This window comes from Ailuropoda melanoleuca, chromosome 16 (genome assembly GCF_002007445.2).
Source record: "Ailuropoda melanoleuca isolate Jingjing chromosome 16, ASM200744v2, whole genome shotgun sequence".
NCBI lineage: Eukaryota > Metazoa > Chordata > Mammalia > Carnivora > Ursidae > Ailuropoda > Ailuropoda melanoleuca.
In genome coordinates this window covers 40375432-40395002 of record NC_048233.1, presented here as the reverse complement: position 1 = coordinate 40395002, position 19571 = coordinate 40375432, and the positions used below count along the sequence as shown (strand labels likewise).

The following is a 19571-nucleotide window of genomic DNA, read 5'->3' as shown; positions in this document are numbered from 1 at the left end:
TTTCGCACTCACCCCTGGGAAAGTTCAGGCAAGTGGGTCTCCTCTCACTGGAGCACAGGCCTGGGAACTGGGCATCCCTATTACTCCAGAAAGTGCCTTGTTGTCAGCTGTCACTCTTACACCTGAACAGACCCAAGCTTTAGGTGCCCCTCTCTCCTCAGAACAGGCTCAAGCATTAGGTGTTTCTTTCTCTCCAGAACACTTCTGGAAATTTGGGGTCCCTCTCACCTCAGATAAATTCCATGCTATAGAGTCTCCCTTTGAGCAAGCGCAAACTTTGGGAGCCCCCTTCATCCCAGGACAATCCCATCCCATGGGTATTACTCTCATGTCTGAGGAGGACCAACAATCAAGTGAACAGCCCTCACCACTTGGGGCCCATTCTTCTTTAGAACAAACCCTGAAAGTTGGGATCATTCCTGTTACTGATAAGTTCATTACACCAGGTGCTCCTCACATTTCTAAGCAGGTCCCCACATTGGCTCCTTCCAGTCTTAGATCATTTCAAAGATTGGCTCCTATTGCTGAGAAGTCCTCTGTATTTGAGATCTCTTCTACTCCTTCGCAGATATCAAGGTCTCCTCTTTCCCAAGCCCCTGGGAAATTGCTAGGAATGAGAATTCCTTCTGACCCTGGGAAGCTCCTGGTACCACAGACTTTTCCCTCCTCTAAACAGTCCCTGATTTCTGAAGGTCAATCCACCTCTGTTCGGTTTGTAGCACCAGAGGTCCCTCTGGCCCCTGGGAAGCTTGCACTGGAGACCCTTCTTCGTGCTAGAAAGTTCTTAAGAGACTCTTGGACTCCTCAGCTACCTCTGATATCAGAGGCTCCTCTTGCCCCCAGGCAGCCCTTTATATCTGGAGTCCCACTCTCCTCTGCACAAATTCCCAGTCTCTTGGCTCCTCTTTCCCCTAGGGAGCCCTTAGTTCCTGGGACCTCTTCCATCCTGGAACCTAGACCCTTAACACTCTCTGAGCAGCCCCAGGCATTCCAGCCCCCTGCCACCTATGAGCAATCTCTCTATCTACAAGTCCCTTCTCCTCTTGGGCAGCATCAAGCTTTCCCACTATGGATCCCTCCCATCCCTGGGCATCCTCCAACACTATGGACCTCCCCAACCCCTGGAAAACCCCAGAAAGATATGTCCTCTTCTATATCTAAGAAAAGTAAGGAAAGATTAGTAATTATTTCTTCTCTGAAATCTAAATCAGTCCCTTTTACTGCTAAGAACTTCCAAATATCAGAGGTCTCTGACACTTCTGAAGAAATCCAGACACGCCATGATACTACTGCCATGGAACAATTTCAGTCCTATCTCACCAATTACAGGACACCAGTATCACAAGCCCCTTACATTGGTGGGAGGGCCCTTCCCCCTCTCACGAAGCCTCTTACTACTAAACTACCCAAAACATCACAGATCTCATCTTCTGAATGGGACCGGAAAACCCAGTTCCCCCCTATAGACAAGTCCTGGATACTGACTTCAGATTCAGTTACCAAGAAACCCAAGATGATGGTGCCCCCTTCCTCTCCCCAAGAGCTCAAACAGCAGGGGTGTTTTGTTGATGTGGAAGCTCAGAGAAAGAACCTGATACTCTTAAGTCAGGCCACAGAATCTTCTGGACTCCCTTCGCAGCTACACACAACAGCTAGGAATCTCATAATTGAGACACTTCATATGGACACAGTTCGGCTGGGTTACCTATTCCGCAAGTACATTGCTTACAGGCTGATCCAGCGTGCAAGGTAGATGTAAATATTGAATGTCCAGTTTTCTGGTTTAGTCCTGATTTCAAATATCCTCCTTTCATTGTCCTATAAGTATATATGTATCTGTCATACTAGATGTTCTAGAATATTATCTTATAGAAGGTCTGTGGGATGAAGCCTATTTAAGATACCAAAAGGAGATATAATTTTTTGGAAATAAAAAATGTCATATAACATGATCTATTTCATCAATTTATATCTCTAGCAGAGATGCTAAGATACATTTTGTGGATCATGGATGATCTCCAAAATATCCACTTTAAAAGCGTGCTTCCAATTATCCTAAACTTCTAAGTATTTTAAATATCTTTCATCTTCTTGGGTTCATCAAAAGAGGTATGATTCTTAAAATGGGAGATAGCAGGTTATATACAAGGTGTTGCCATGGCGACTTTGCTGCTGAAGTGACATGGAGGAAATAGGTCCTGGTCCTGATTTTTTAAAATTGCAGAAAGAGGGAAAGTGACAGTTGTGCTGCTACCTTAGCATTTATGTTTGAGGTTGCCACCATATTATTATTGTGGGTATCTTTTACCTAAAATTATAAGATGCCAAACTAAAACTATACTAGAAAAAGTTATCATTGGGGCGCCTGGGTGGCACAGCAGTTAAGCGCCTGCCTTCGGCTCAGGGCGTGATCCCGGTGTTATGGGATTGAGCCCCACATCAGGCTCCTCCGCTATGAGCCTGCTTCTTCCTCTCCCACTCCCCCTGCTTGTGTTCCCTCTCTCGCTGGCTGTCTCTATCTCTGTCGAATAAATAAATAAAATCTTAAAAAAAAAAGAAAAGGTTATCATTAATATTATTCATTATTATTTATATATCATTAATTATAGGAACAACTTATACCATTTATTCTACAAATATTTACTGAATGTGGCAAGTATTGTATTAGGGTCTAGGGATACAGCAGTGAGTAAAACAGGCAAAGTTACCCTGTTCTCATGAAATGTACATTTTTGAGGACTGAATTAATTTGGGAACTAAGGATTAGAACAAGGTACAAAAACAGACTTATTCAAGACAAAATCAGAATATGTATTTATTTATTATTCATTCTTTGAAAATTTTATTTAAATTCAAGTTAGTTCGCATATAGTGTAGTATTAGTTTCAGGGGCAGAATTTAGTCATTTATCAGTTGCGTACGACACCCAGTGCTCATTACATCATGTGCTCTCCTTAATGCCCATCACCCGGTTACCCCATCCCCCCACCCACCTCCCCTCAGTTTGTTCCCTATATTTAAGCGTCTCTTATGGTTTGCCTCTCTCTCTATCTAATTTTTTCCTTCCCTTCTCCTACGTTCATCTGTTTTGTTACTTATGTTCCACATTTAAGTTAAATCATATGGTATTTGTCTTTCTCCGACTGACTTATTTTGCTTAGCATACTCCATCCACATCATTGCAAATGGCAAGATTTAATTCTTTTTGATGGTTGGGTAATATTCCATTACACATGCGTGCACACACACACACCCCCCACATCTTCTTTATCCATTCATCACTTGATGGACATTTGGGCTCTTCCCATAATTTGGCTATTGTGATAATGCTGCAATAAAAATGGTGCATGTGCCCCTTTGAATCACTATTTTTTTTTTAACCTTTGGGTAAGTGCCTAGTAGTGCAATTGCTGGGTTGTAGGGTAGTTCTATTTTTAACTTTTTGAGGAACTTCTATACTGTTTTCCAGAGTGGCTGCACCAGTTTGCATTCCCACCAACAGTGCAAGAAGGTTCCCCATTCTCCGCATCCTTGCCAACATCTATTGTTTCCTGAATTGTTAATTTTAGCCATTCTGGCAGGTGTGAGGTGATATCTCACTGTAGTTTTGATTTGTATTTCCCTGATGATGAGTGACATTTAGCATCTTGTCATGTGTCTGTTAGCCATTTGGATGTCTTCTTTGGAAAAATGTCTATTCATGTCTTCTGCCCATTTTTTTTTTAAAGATTTTATTTATTTATTTGAGAGAGGCAGCAAGAGAGGGAACACAAGTAGGGGGAGTGGGAGAGAGAGAAGCAGGCTTCCCGCTGAGCAGGGAGCCCGATGCGGGCTTAATCCCAAAACGCTGAGATCATGACCTGAGCCAAAGGCAGACGCTTAATGACTGAACCACCCAGGTGCCCCTCCGCCATTTTTTAACGGGATTTTTTGTTTTGAGGCTTTATTTTTTTAAGTGGGCTCCATGCCCAATGTGAGGCTTGAACTCACAGTCCTGAGAGTGAAAGTCACATGCTCTACCAACGAGCCAGCTAGGCACCCCAGGTTCATAATTTTTAATAATATTTTGTACTTTATTTAGAAAGGCCCTCTCCACTCTGAGAAATATACAAAATTCTTTCTAGGTTCTTTTTGATAGTTTTATGGTTGGTTGTTATCTTTTTCGTTTTACATTTAAGTCTCTGATTCACAACTTTCTGTTGAGAAATATGATGTGACTTTTTTCCACATGGCTACCCAGTTGCCACATCACTACTTACAAAATAATCTACCTTTTCCCCTATGGATTTGAATGTATCATCACAGATTCTTGTACCATTTAGGTCCATATATACACTTTCCATTATTTTTTGTTGATTGCATAGAGATGAGTCACTTCTATTTTTTATTATTCATTGTAGTTTTACTATTATGATGATGAATCTTTGTGATAGTCATTAGTGCTGTTTGCCAGGACTTTTCAATGAAATTTAAGCAGAATTGATATATGTCATTTCTGGGCTGAGCTTGTCATTGTTAGTTTGAGACCCTCCAGAGTCTCCTTTTCCTCTGACATAACCCACATTGTTCAAGGTGATGGCTGTTCAGATAGCCTGTGTCCTTGAGAGTATACAATGAAGCTCACTCCCCGGCGAACCATGGTGGAGTCGTAGGATGAGCAACAAGTAAAATTTTGTTGTTAGCCACTGAGATTTACATTCTTCTTTCTGAGAAAGTTGCACTTTCACTAGAACTTGCATTTTCAATAAGCACCACCACCACCCCATCACCCCTGCCCAGATGATTCAGTCCAGGTGATCAGGGTCCACATTTTGAGAAATACTGGTATTGTAGAAATAAAGAAGATTTGGATTTGCTTCCCAAATCTGATATTTATTAATTATATAACTTTAGAAAATTACTTAACATTGCTCAGATTCCTTTTCCTCTCCTGTAGAACAGAGATGGCAAAACACTATCTGTTCAGAAGGCTCAAACGTGGTGGTATACATTATAGTAGAGAGAGAGTATATTTTTATGACAGTTCCTCGAGATCCTATGCAACATCTTCCTATGAAGCCTTCTTTATTCCTCTTGTTAGTATGAATTATGCTCTCTTTTTTGCTCCAACAGCATGTTTGTATTTCTATTTAGCATTTATTTCATTCTCTTTGACACAGTTAATTTATTAGTCTCCTATTCTGGCTTATAAGTGCTTTGAAGGCAAGGACAATGCCTTTTTCACAGTTGTATTAAGTACTTTCTATATGTCTTATACATATCAATACCAAAATTCTAATATTAAAATAATACACTAAACACATCTATATTAATAAATAGATTAAGATATAAAACTATTAAAATAATATTAAATATTAAAATAAGCAACACTATTATAACACTAAAAAACCCTAAAGTGAATGAAAACTTGACAGCCATATAGATTTTTGAAAGTTTGGTCATATAAAAAACTAGATTAAGGTCTCGTTAAGCAAGTCTCCCACCCCTATCACATCCCACTCAACTTACTGAGGATGAGAACTGAAAGTAACTAGGCCCAGGTTTGCTGAGTTAGGGTCAGTCATTATATCTATCTCATTCTTGTTAATTTTTTTCAAGAAACAATATAATCAGACGATTACAAGCCATCCAAAACACTGGGAAAGGTTATGAGACCCAGAACCTCTTCATAATGCTAAGCAGAATTGATGACTACCAGAAAAAGATGATGCAGGTCTGGACCAACAAGCAGAAGTCTTTAGAGCAGAAACGGAATCAGTGCCTGAGGAAAATGATGCACTTATTTAGCCAGGTAACTTGTTTCCTATTACCCCTCCCCCAGTGTGTTGTAAGAAAAATGAAAGTGGTAAGCTTGGAAAATAACATTTACCTGGAGATAGCATGTATATTAGTCTCCTCGGGCCACTGTAACAAATTACCACAAACCTGATGGCTTAAGACAACATAAACATATTCTCTTACAGTTCTGGAGGCCAGTTCATGAAATCAAGGTGTTGGCAGGGTTGGTTCCTTCTGGAAGCTCTGAAGGAGAAATTTGTTCCATGCCTCTCTCCTGGACTCTGGTAGCTGCTGACAATCCTTGGCATTCCTTGGCTTGTAGCTGCATAACACCAACGTTTGCCTCTGTCCTTCCCCAGGCCTTCTTCCCAGCGTGTCTTATGTCTTCTCTTCTGTCTCTTATAAAGCCATGTGTCATTGGATAGAGGACCCACCTGGTTAATCCAGGACGATCTTATCTTGAGATCCTTAACTACATCTGTAAAAATGCTTTTTTCAAATAATGTCACATTCATAGATTCTGGGAAACATATCTTTTGAGGAGTTCACCATTCAAGCCAGTACACCAGGACCTCAGTGAAAACTCCTAACTTGACAACAGGGATACTGGCTGGACTCTCTAGATGGGAAAAGATTAGAATAGGGGAGACTTCCATAAACGCTCAACTCCTTCCTAGTCAACCCACTTCTACCAGCCTCTAGATATGAAACCTCTTGAAGTCACCACTCTCCAACTGATTCATGATGGTTACTTCTCTCCTCAAAACTATCAGAAAGTGGGGTACCTGTCTGGCTCAGTCAGTGGAGGATGTGACTCTTGATCTCAGGGTTGTGGGTTCAAGCCCCCCATTGGATGTGGAGATTACTCAGAAATAAAATCTTTTAAAAAAGGAGATAAGAGTTTATTTAACTTGCTTACATAGCACCAGGCATAGAAGATCCTGTTAAACTCTGACATTCATTAATCATGTCCCAGAGCTCATCTGAGATAAACATTAATAATGCTTCGGGAGTGATAATGACCTTGCAAAAAGTTATAAAGCTGAGATTAGAGTTCTTTGCTCCGGGATTACATGCTTACATTACATGCTCTAGCATGGAGTTCTAGAACATTCTTCATGTTCTAGGAATATTTTATATCTATATATCCTTTTCTTCCACTAAATTAATTTATAAAATTACTTAGTGCTTTAGAAGGTACAAAGAGATTTTTTTATCAGAGCTGATCCAAATCAGACATATTCTAAATTTTCCAGAACAGTTATATTTCAAATATTAAAGCTCTTTGACCAAAAAAAAAAATGATATATGGCCAATGTAGGTGGAATAAGGCAGCTGAGTTGGCAGTGTCATGACCTGTCTAACAGGAATCACATTCAGAGGATGAATAAGGCTCTGGGGCCAGGGGATCAACAATCTAGATGACGAAGTGGTTATCAAGGCACAAGACCGGAGAGGAAAAAGCAAAAGGGAGAAGAGCGTAGAAATGAATAAATACCTTACACAGGTCAAGAGGTTGGTTCTCCTACCAGATTGTGTGGGTTCAAATCAGCTCACCACATATTAGCTAAAAGAACCTGGGCAAGGTCTAAATTTTCTGAGCTTCAGATATCCAAATATAAGATGAGGATAATAACAGCGCCCACCTCATAAGATTGTTGTAAATAACAAATGAATTAATATGTAAAAAACATGTAACATTCAGCATGTGTTCAGTAAGTGTCAGCAATCATTAGATTTGCACAGTGCTTCATAATTTATGAGGTGCTTCCATATATACTATCTTATAGAACACTCACAACAAACCTGTTATTATCCTTGTTTTAGAAATGAGGAGAAAGGTGCAGATAAAATTAGCAACTAACCCAAAGTCACACAGCTAGGAAATGAGAGGACTAGGAATACAGCTTATGCAGGACCAAGGGGGTTTTCTGTTTGTTTGGTTTTTTTGTTTTTTAAAAGATTTATTTATTTGAGAGAGAGAGCAAGCAAGCAGGAGAGTGTGGGGGAGAGGGTTAGAGGGAGAGGGTGTCTTAAGCAGACTCCATGCTGAGTGCGGAGCCCCACTCGGGGGTCGATCCCACAACCCTGAGATCATGACCTGAGCCAAAACCAAGAGTCAGATGCTTAACCGACTGTGCCACCGAGGCTCCCCAGGGCCAGCGTTTTCATATAACATCGTGGCACCTCTGAAGTTGTGTGTTGGAGGTGGAGGTGTGATTAAAGGAAGAGAGAGAGGATGGAGAAAAAGGATTTGCTAGTCCATGGAAAAGAAAGAGTGATAGTTTAGCTATCAAATCTTCCTAAAGACTCTGACCCTTTTTTCCCATGGTTTCCTTTTCTGATTTATTTATTTTTAGCTTCAAGAGATGTATAAATTGAATCTTAGTCAACCTATCCCTTTGATCATCGACAAAAAGCAGATACCTGCCTCTACCAAATTTGTTCAACAACCATTCCTAGAGCTGCTAATAGAAGAAGACAGAAAGTCTGACACATTCAAGAAATTTCGGTATGTACTTGAAAAAGACTGACATTAAACCTTCTTTGGATGATATGTGGGACCTGATACTTTTTTTTTCCTGCCCAAGAGTTTCCCCTTCCCCACAATTAGGATATGGTGCAGTAGAGAGTTTAAGGTAGTATTGATTTCCTCAGCCAATTTAACAAGAAGCTTATTTATGTATATTTCTACTTAAATATTTAACATCTAATTTTGAGTTCCCTTTAAAAAAATGGTTCTGGTCTGCTTCTTGTCTGCTCTTTTCCAGGAATGATGTAAGTCCAGTTTTCCTGTAGTGGCTCCCCTTTGTAACAATCCCAAGATAGGGGCTCTCTTGTTCCTACAGGTGACATGACAATTATGGTCCTGGAGGGAGATAAGCTGATGACATCCCTTCCTTATAATGTGTCTTGGGTGCCTCATCTCACATGCATGGACTTACCCCAAAGATTCAGCTAGGTGTCCATTTTTCTATGTCATTAATTGTGAATGCTAAAGGCTTTAAATAAATTGTTGGACCAGGCAGAACTTTTTAAATAAAGTGTTAGAATTCTTTTTCCCATACTTTTGAACTTATATCTAAATGAATCATATTAGTGTCAAAAGATTTTTCCAGATGAAAGATTAATTTCATTAATCATATGAGGACATACATTTATAGATTTGTGGAACATTTGTTAACATATGATATTCTATTTGAATTTGAATTGTTTTACTTTTGCTCACTTAATGTATTAGTTCAACTTAAAAAAATTTTAAAAATTTGAAAAATTAAAAAATAAAGCTGGCCTTGTAAAAAAAAAAAGAAAAGAAAAGAAAAAGAAACTGATTTTCCTTACCATGAAACAAATTATTTTAACATAATGAAGAAACTTAGAAACATTATTTTTTTCCTTTTTTTTTTTTTTTTTTTAAGAAAGTAGGAGCTTTGGGAAGGAAGAGGAAAAGAACATTGCTGGGGAAAAAAACAGTCTGGATATGGTCTATATACTCCACAAAGCTAAGAAGATAGTTTTAAAATAGATTACTAGGTGAAGCAATGAAAATGCAGCTTTCAGGGAAGAAAAAAAGCTATTTCAGCAAATTCTGCTATTTTAATCCATCACTCAGTCAAAGTGGGCATAGCTAAGGTTCTTCTGTGCCAGAGAGGACATTATAGGACAAGATGGTAGGGACGAGAGAAGGGGAAAATAAGATTCATATATTTTAATTGGATATGGAGTTCAGGAGAGTTTGGCGCTTTCAATTAGTGTGTCTGATTCTCTAGACAAGGAGACCAAATGGGAGCTATCTGGAATGCTGATCTGTCAACTTCAAGCTACCCAATAACAGAGAAGATAGCAATACATTCGCCCTGGGCCCAGCTGGGTGGATACCCAGATATTCCTATGCTACTCCAGTTAGATGTTCAGTCTACCTTCAGAAAATCTCTTGCATCCATTAAATCACAGTAAGTTAAGGGATGGGAACATTTTGGTATTTGGGCCTGGTCATATACCTTCCGTTTCCCTAACTTGACCTTATCTTATAGTACCAGGGAGTGACCAAAAGCAGGTGCTTGGTGTGAAGTTAGACATTACTTTTTCCAGAATGCCATATAAATAGAAGCATACAGTATGTAACCTTCTGAATCTGGCTTTTTTCACTTAGTGTAACTCCTATGAGATTCATCCATATATGTATCACTAATTCATTCCTTTTAATTTACTGACTGGTATTGTTCCATTGTATGGCTGTACCACATATTTTTATCCATTTACCAAGTAAAAGACATTTGAGTTGTTCTCAGGTTTGGGCAATTATAAATAAAACTGCTATAAAAATTCATAAACAGGTTTTTTAAAAAACATTTTATATATTTACTTGAGAGAGAGAGCAAGCGAGGGAGAGAACACAAGCAGGGGGAGCAGCAGGCACAGGGAGAGGGAGAAGCAGACTCCCTGCTGAGCAGGGAGCCCAATGTGGGGCTTGATACCAGGACCCTGAGCCAAAGGCAGATGCTTACCTGACTGAGCCACCCAGGCGCCCTACAAACAGGTTTTGGGGTGAATGTAAATTTTCACTTGTTTTAGATAAACACCCAGGAGTGAGACTGATGGGTTAGATAAGTGTTATGTTTAACTTTTATAAGAAATTGCCAAGCTATTTTCCGAAGTGATGTTTCATCTCTACATTTATTCAACAGGGCTAGTTCTTGTCCTGCCTCTGGATGAAAACCTAGGTGGTTCTGTGACATTTCTGGTAACTTCTCAGTAATATGTTTATCTGGTTAGTGAAATGTCCAGAACAATGTTTAAGTAAACCTTTGTTTTGTTTTAAAGTTGAGGCTTCCTCTTCCAGCTAAGACTATTACAACCTATAGTCAGAGAAGGAGGATATGAACAGCTTATTTTTTCTGGCCTACTGCTTCTGTTCCTACTTTTTTAGCTTGCTACTATGGGACCCTTTAGGGATTAGAGCTCTGAAGAAGAGAGAGAGGAAATGGAAAGTTCTTATTGACTATTACTGTTGTGTTTTCTAACATCAGTGCTTCCTGGATGTGGCAGATTTCTAAAGCTAACTCTTTCATGAGGTGCTTTGGTCAGGTCCTTGGAGATCACCATCACTGGAGATCTCTTATCTGCAGATTTCTTGATCTTGTCAAATATATTTCTATTCTGCGGCATCTGGGTGGCTCAGTCAGGTAAGCATGCAACTCTTGATTTCAGCTTAGGTCATGATCTGAGTTGTGAGATCAAGCCCCACGTCAGGCTCCATGCTCAGTGCAGAGTCTGCTCGAGATTCTCTCTCCCTTCCCTCTGCTCCTCCCCCCAGTTGCACTCTCTAAATAAATAAATAAATAAATAAATAAATAAATAAATAAATATTGCTATATATATTTCTATTCTAGCTGGTTGTTGACATTTGTGGTACCTCCAGCTTTTCTCTGCTGAGATGTGTTTGCATATTGATGCAGCCCTCCTGGACAGAATCCATGACAACCCTATGCCATCTTTCTTGGGTAGTTGTATATATATGGCCCACATCTAGTCTACAGAAAATAGTGGAGCCTACTTTGTCCAGGTAAACTCTGAGGTTGAAGGCTTATCCCAATGCAGTAGCAGCCTCTTCTTTGCTTCTACTATTAGTGCAACTAGCCAACCAATCACTGCCTTAGCCTTTTTCCAGGGACTGAATCAGGCCCCATTCTATGGGCCTCCAAAATGTGGGGGCCTGTGGTAAGTTCTTAGAGTGGAGAAAGGGTAGGAATGCTCTCAAAATCCTCTTCTCCTTGACCATTTCATACTCTGAGAGTGAGTTAGAAGATTAAGAGTCAATGAGTTTGTAAATCCCAGTTTAGCACTCCTCTTTTGAAATCCGGTATCTATTGTTAGGGTTTCCAAATTTAGCAAATAAAAACATAGGACACCCAGGTAAACCTGAATTGCAGGTAAACAAAAATGTTAGGGATGCCTGGGTGGCTCAGTCGGTTAAGCATCTAATTTCAGCTCAGGTCATGATTTCAGGGTCCTGGGATCGAGCCCCTTGTTGGGGTCCCCACTTGGGCAGGGAGTCTGCTTGTCCCTCTGCCCCTCCCCCAACTCATGCAAGTACACTCACATTCTCTCTCTTTCTCACTCAAAAAAATAAATGAAATACTTTTTAAAAATACACAAGTGATTTAGTATAAGTATGGTCCATGCAATTTTATACTTACACTGAAAAATTATTTGTTGTTTATCTAACATTCAAATTTAACCAGTCATCCTGTATTTAATCTGGAAACCTTTCCATTGTGCTTTGTCAAAACTTCTGTTTTCATGGCTACTACATACAAAATATGTATTAGGAGTTTCTAACTTGCCTAGTTAGATGCTTGAAAACTTTCAGAGTAGGAGATGGTAAAAACGGTGAAAAAAATTAAGACATTATAGGGAACAGGAGAACTGAATTCTTGGATTTTTGCTATTTTTTCACTAAAATAGAAACAGAGAAAATATACAGTTTAAAGACATCTTAAATTAGTAATAATAGGCACTATATGATCAATTACCATCTGCCATCCTCCCCTTTTTTTCCTCACTAGAATCTCTTCAAGGTCCTTCCTCCCTCAAAAAATAGTTTACTTTGTGGAAGTTAAAGTACAAACCAAGAGGCTTTCTTTCCCTCTGGGTTTAGTTAGTTCTACCATCCTTTAGATCTCAGTTTAAACACTTATTCTTTCCGAGCTGTCTTCTCTAATTCCTCCAATGTGCTCCCACAGTATCTTGTAATTAACAGTATCCTAGCACTTACCATTCTATATTGTGATTGCCTCATTACTTACCTCCCTGATTTTAGACAATATGTTTTGGAGAGATTAGTTGTTTTGAACCGACTCTACTTTTGCTCTGCCTGCTTTCCTTCCAAAAATATTTACTGACTACTTACTATTTACCAGGTACATAACTAGGCACTGAGGTACAATGCGTGAAAAGGGTTTAAGAGATCATAGATGCCAGGCAGAAGGAAATAATATATGTAAATATCCAGGGCCAATAGCATATTGCTTCATTTGCTTTATCTCCTAAAACAAAAACAAAAAGAGGGGCGCCTGGGTGGCTCAGCTGGTAAGCATCTGCCTTCGGCTCAGGTCATGATCCCAGGGTCCTGGGATCAAGCTCTGCATCAAGCTCTGCATCGGACTCCCTGCTTGGCAGGAAGCCTGCTTCTCTCTCTCCCACTCCCCCTGCTCGTGTTCCCTCTCTCGCTGTCTCTCTCTCTGTCAAATAAATAAATAAAATCTTTAAAATAAATAGATAAATAAACTCTCAGACTTGTCCATACTGAGCCTCCCACAATTCGTCAATTAAAGTGTAAGTTTTCAGGGAGCTTGGGTGGCTCAGTTGGTTAAGCATCTGCCTTCGGCTCAGGTCATGATCCCAGAGTCCTGGGATCGAGCCCCCCCATTGGGCTCCCTGTTCAGCGGGGAGCCTCCTTCTCCCTCCCCCTCTCCCCCCTGCTTGTGCTCTCTCTCAAATAAATAAATAAAATAAAATAGTGTTAAGTTTTCTACCACACAGGTTCCTGCAGAAGTGTCTGCTCACGGGTTTCTGCTCCAGTAAGTTGTGATTCTCTGTATTGCTGTCTGTCTCTCCAATTTGGGGGGCATTGGTTTGTCCTGTGGCCTCACTTCTCTGAAGGATCTAAGAAGAACTGCTAGTTTTCAGTTTGTTCAACTTCTTACATGTTGTTAGGATGGAGTAGGAATTTCTTGCATATATTTTCAAAAGATTTCTGTGCACTTGCTTTTGAGTTATAAAAATGGGCTCCTATGAACATGTTTTTTAACCTGCTTAAGTGTTTCACTTGACAATACATCTTTAAAATTTTTCTATAGTAATATAGACTGACATCATCATTTTTATTGATTGCATGATATTCATCATATAGTTCTATCACAATTTATTGAACTGTCCTACTGATAGAAGTTTCCTATTTTTCAACATTACAAACAATGCTGCAGCAAATATCCTTGCATAAGTTTGTATACTTATATGGTGATTTCCCCATGAAAATTCCATTAAAATAATGGTCATTTTTTCCAATTACAAAAGCAAGGTACATTCATCATAGAAAATTTTAAAAATACAGATAAGTCCATGCCCAGAAATAACCATTGTCAATATTTGGTCATGTAATAATGTGAGGTATAAGAAGACTGTCTAATAAATAGTAAGCTATTGCCAAACCCTGCTCTTCCTGGGAGGCATTCTGCCTTGCTAAGGTGACTTTTATAAATAGAGATTACATATCAATTTTACTAGTTTAACTTTGTGAGTACTGAAGGCACTCTTATTTTCTCTATGAATCATTTATATTTCTACAAATGTATTTAAGAGCAATTTGTAATAAGATTAATTTTCTTGTCTTGTTTCCAGGCTTAAGAAGATTCCCAAGTGACTGTAAAATTAAACACAAGCATGTTGAAGGTAAATTCCAGTGTTGCAGTAAAACTCCTATTTTGCTCTTTCATGTATATGCATTGCTTTGCCTATTTTTTTTTAAGATTTTATTTATTTATTTATTTATTTATTTATTTATTTATTTGAGAGAGAGAGAGAGAGCATGAGCGGGAAGAGAGGCAGAGGGGAAGGAAGACTCCCCACTGAGCAGGGAGCCCGATGCAGTACTCTATCCCAGGACCCCAAGACCATGACCCCAGCCAAAGTCAGAAGCCAGACGCTTAACCAACTGAGTCACCCAGGCACCCCCATTGCTTTGCCTATTCTGTGCTTTTACATTCTGCCTATTGTTCTTTAGGTTAAACATCTTCATTTCCAGACTATTAATATGACCACTCAAGAAAGAATATCCTTCGCTTTAGATTACTAGAAACATAAAACTTCAACAAGCACTGTGGTAGGCTGTCATAAAAGGTACATAATATGGCCACTGACATGATGGCAAAGTGGCACAGTCTACCTCCCAGAACCTAAACCCAAAGATGCCTCAGAAATAAGAAATGAATGGATATTTTAAAAAGACAGAGAGAGAGAGGGAGAGAGAGAAAACCAGTAGAAACCCCTGGAGGGTCAGAAAGTGATTATGATTTGGTAAAGAAGGGAAATAGTAGCCCTGTACAGAGGAAAGCCAGTCCCCCAATCATGGGGAGTGAATTTGCAGAGAAATTTTGAGTTGGGCTCTTTTCTACCCCCAACATTGCCCAGACTCAGATCACTGCCTTCCTTATCAGCCCTACCACAATACTGGAAAGCAGATTCATAGGGGAACACTATTGGGATGTACAGTAAAACAAGCACAGTAAATGCCTGACTTAGCCAATAAGCATCAAAGGGCTTCCTCCTATCTCCCCCAAACCATAGACCTTCTTTTCATCCAGAGGACTAGACGATAAAGTCTTAGAAAAGAAAAAGGCTAGGATCAGATACAGAGAAGTTCGCTAAAGGGCAAAGCCTCCTGATGAGAATGAGGATATTCAAAGCCAGAACCCTGCTCACCAGGGGTGGCACAAGCTAAGGCCTAGGTTTTAATTCCTCTCACCCCTCTCTCCATCCATTACCTACCAAGATGACTGATAATTGATACCCATGAGGGAAAATGACCTCGCAGGGAAAATTGACTAGAAAATTAGAAAGGCAATAAACTAAATAACCTACTCTAGATGACAAGAATTAATAGAATACATGCCAAATAAATGTCCCTAAAGAAGATACTGATAATGAAGCAGAAACCATTATAAAGAAACAAGTAGGATTACTGAATATTCAAAACACAGTTGTAATAAACTCATCAGATGACATAAACAGCAAAATGGACATAGCCCAAGATCAGGTCAAGAAATGTTTCCAGAAGACACTGAGAAGGAATTAGAGATGAAAAATATAAAAATTAAGAAATGTGGAGGCTAGACATAGAAATATCAGCATTTATATAATAGGACTGCTAACAGGAAAGAAAAAAGTAAATGGAGGGAAGATACATGAAAAAAAACGAGGACTTCCAAAGAAAGATTGATATTGAAAGGGTATACAGGGTGATAAATAGGGTTGATATGGGAAAATGAATACTTACTGATTCAGTATTTCAATGAAATTTAAGAACTCCAAAGGCAAAGAGAAAATTCTACAACCTTTCTAAGAAGAGCATCTCACCAATAAAGAAAATGAATCAGAATGGTGTCAGACTTCTCAAGAGCAACATTAGGAGCAGAACAGCAATGAAGAAATATTTTCAAAATATTAAAAACAGAAAGCTTTTTTAAAGCTTTTATTCATTTATTTTTGAGAGAGAGAGAGACTGAGAGCACATGCAGGGGGAGGGCAGGCAGAGGAAGAAGCAGGCTCCCTGCTGAGCAAGGAGCTGGATGAGGGACACCATCCCAGGACTCTGGGATCATGACCTGAACCAAAGGCGGACACTTAACCAACTGAGCCACCCAGGCATCCCTAAAAACAGAAACTCTGACTCTAAAATTTTATATTCAGCTAAGCTATCAATTAAATGTGAGGGTACAATAAATATATTCTCAGACCTTCAAGGTCTCAGCACATTATCATAAAGACCCTATGAAAATATTCCTGGAGGAAATAATCAAACAAAAATTTTAGGAAATGCTATAAAATATAAGATAGTAAGAATGAGAAAATAACCTTCTGATGTTTATTGTCTAAAAAAGCATTGTATAGGAGCATCTGGGTGGCTCAGCCAGTTGAGCATTGGACTCTTGTTTTCAGCTCAGGTTGTGATTTTGGGATTATGCGATAGAGCCCCACACTGGGCCCCATGCTCAGCAGGGAGTCTGCTCAAGATTCTCTCTCTCCCTTTCTCTCTGCTCCTCCCTCCAACTTGTGCGCTCACTCACTCTCTCTCTTTCTTTCTGGAATGGATGAATAAATCTTTAAAAAAAATAAAAGCATGGGGATCCTGGGTGGCTCAGTCAGTTAAGCTGCTGACTCTTGATTTCGGCTCAGGTCATGATCTCAGGCTCTGCCCTCAATGAGGAGTCGGCTTGGGGTTTTCTCTCTCCCTCATCCTCTGCCCACCTTCCTGCTGGTTTTCTCTCTCTCTCAAATAAATAAATAAATCTTTAAAAAAAAAGGCATTTTAGGGGCACCTGCATGACTCAGTTGGTTAAACATCTGCCTTTGGCTCAGGTCATGATCCCAGGGCCCTGGGATTGAGCCCCACATGGGGCTCCCTGCTCAGCAGAAAGTCTGCTTCTCCCTCTGCCATTTTCTCTCTCTCTCAAATAAATAAATAAAATCTTAAAAAAAAAAAGGCATTTTATACACCTACATACATACCCCAGATATAACAAAGTAGAGTGAAATATCCAGAGATAGGGAAAAGTGCATGTGTTAAAGTATTTATCCTACTAAGTAGGAAGATACAGACGGGTATTGATAAATTTCATAAATCAGGGGAAGAAATACAAGTAAATCCCTTAACAGGTTAGGGATAACCAATGAAGAACAAATGTAAAATGCATACCTTTCAAACCCATAGATAAAACTGATTTATCCAAGGAAATGAGCAAGAAGCAAAAAAAAAAAAAAGAGAGAGAGAGAGAAATTTAAACAGTTCTAACATAAAAGTAATTTAATATATTAGTTAAACTCACCAAAGAAAAAATAAAGTTCTCAGATTGAATTAAAAAACAAAATCTAGGTTAGGATGGCAGAGGAGTAGGGGTCCCCTTTTTCAGCTGGTCCCCTGAGTTGAGCTGGAGAGGTACCAGACCATCCTGAACACCCACGGAATCAGCCTGAGATGCAGGAAGATACATCTAGATCTCTACAAATGAATATCTCCAGCACGGAGTATTGAGGTGCGAAACGGGGAGCCATGAATCCGCGCACAGATATCGGAAGATAAATGGAAGGGGGAGGGAGGCGCCGCGTTCGGGCACCGGGAAGCGGTAGCCAGATGCACTGGGGAGCAGATTGATTCGTGGACCAGCACCCGCGAGAGAGCAGACTGAGACCGTGAGCCGGGAAACGCGCATGACCAGTCTGAAAACCGGAGCTCTGGAGTGCATGCAAACCACACTGAAACGGAGCTCCGGAGCGCGCGGGGGTGGCTGGCAGCTGGCGGTGTTAGAACACAAAGGACAGAGACGTGCCGGCCCTGGAAGTGAGGGCTCGGATGCCGGCTGTGGGGCGCACATCCCGGGACGCTGCAGGGTTTAGCAGCACCAACAGAAACAGAGTTAAAGTGGCCAGAAGAGCTCAGTGGAGCGGACTGCGATCCCTCTGTTCTGAGACAGAGGCTGGGATTCGGCCACTGCTGCTCTAACTCTGAGGCACAGCAAACCGCCAGGGAAAGCCACCAGAGAACAAAAGCCTGGAAATACTGGTTCACAGTGTGCCCATCCCCATACCCCCTCTCAGGGGACAGGGAGACTCTACCCAAACAGGGTGGCCTGAGTATCGGCACGGCAGGCCCCTCCCCAGAAGGCAGGCAGAAAAATCAAGAAGGCTNGATCTCTATAAAACAAGGGCGCACGGCCTGGGTCCCAGTCAACACTTGGGCTCTGGACAACCCTGCAATCTCTCTTCATCAGAATGACGAGAAGGAGAAGTCCCCCCCAGCAAAGAAAAGATAATGAGTCTGTGGCCTCTGCCACAGAATTGGCCTCGGCCACAGAATTAATACATACGGATGTATCCCAATTATCAGAAATGGAATTCAGAGCAACAATGGTCAAGATGATGAGTAAACTTGAAAAAAGCATCAGAGAAAGCGTTGACAAGAATATAGAATCTGTAAGGGCAGAAATGAGAGCGAATCTGGCAGAAATTAAAAATGCTATGAATCAAATGCAGTCAAAACTAGATACTCTGATGGCCGGGGTAAATGAGGCAGAAGAATGAATCNAGAGGAACGCGTTAGCGAATTGGAGGATGGGTTAGTAGAAGAAAAAACGAAAATAGAAGCTGGTCTTAAAAAAATCCACGCCCACGAATGTAGATTACGGGAGATTACTGACTCTATGAAACGATCCAATGTCAGAATCATCGGCATCCCTGAAGGGGTGGAGAAAAACAGAGGTCTAGAAGAGATATTTGAACAAATTGTAGCTGAAAACTTCCCTAATCTAGCAAGGGAAACAAGCATTCGTGTCCAAGAGGCAGAGAGGACCCCATCCAAGCTCAACCAGGACAAACCTACGCCACGGCATGTCATAGTGCAATTCGCAAATATTAGATCCAAGGATACAGTATTGAAAGCGGCCAGGGCAAAGAAATTTCTCACGTACCAAGGCAAAGGTATCAGGATTACGTCAGACCTGTCTACAGAGACCTGGAATGAGAGAAAGGCTTGGGGGGGCATTTTTAAAGCTCTTTCAGAGAAAAACATGCAGCCACGGATCCTTTATCCAGCAAGGCTGTCATTCAGAATTGATGGAGAGATAAAGACCTTCCAGAATCGCCAGTCACTGACCAATTTCGTAACCACGAAACCAGGCCCACAGGAGATATTAAGGGGCGTTCTATAAAGGTAAAAAGGCCCCAAGAGTGATACAGAGCAGCAAGTCACAACCGATACAAAGACTTTAAAGAGAAATGGCATCATTAAAATCATATCTGTCAATAATCTCTATCAATCTAAATGGCTTAAACTCTCCCATAAAACGCCACAGGGTTGCAGATTGGATAAAAAGACATGACCCATCCATTTGCTGTCTACAAGAGACTCATTTTGAACCCAAAGATGCATTCAGACTTAGAGTAAGGGGATGGAGTACCATCTTCCACGCAAATGGACCTCAAAAGAAAGCTGGAGTAGCAATTCTCATATCAGATAG

General features: G+C 40.4%; 2 protein-coding genes across 2 annotated transcripts in view; one reads left to right on the top strand and one right to left on the bottom strand.

Moving 5' to 3' along the window:
- The window catches only part of FAM186A (family with sequence similarity 186 member A), a gene marked incomplete at its 5' end in the record, with an annotated part of 60741 nt that extends 46498 nt beyond the window's left edge, over positions 1 to 14243 (top strand). Inside the window, 5 exon segments of the mRNA XM_034644783.1 lie at positions 1 to 1749; positions 5599 to 5791; positions 8139 to 8290; positions 9549 to 9731; positions 14182 to 14243. Coding sequence (XP_034500674.1) covers positions 1 to 1749; positions 5599 to 5791; positions 8139 to 8290; positions 9549 to 9731; positions 14182 to 14203 — 2299 coding nt within the window.
- The window catches only part of LARP4 (La ribonucleoprotein 4), a 202592-nt gene that overhangs the window by 119068 nt on the left and 63953 nt on the right, over positions 1 to 19571 (bottom strand). The window lies entirely within an intron of this gene.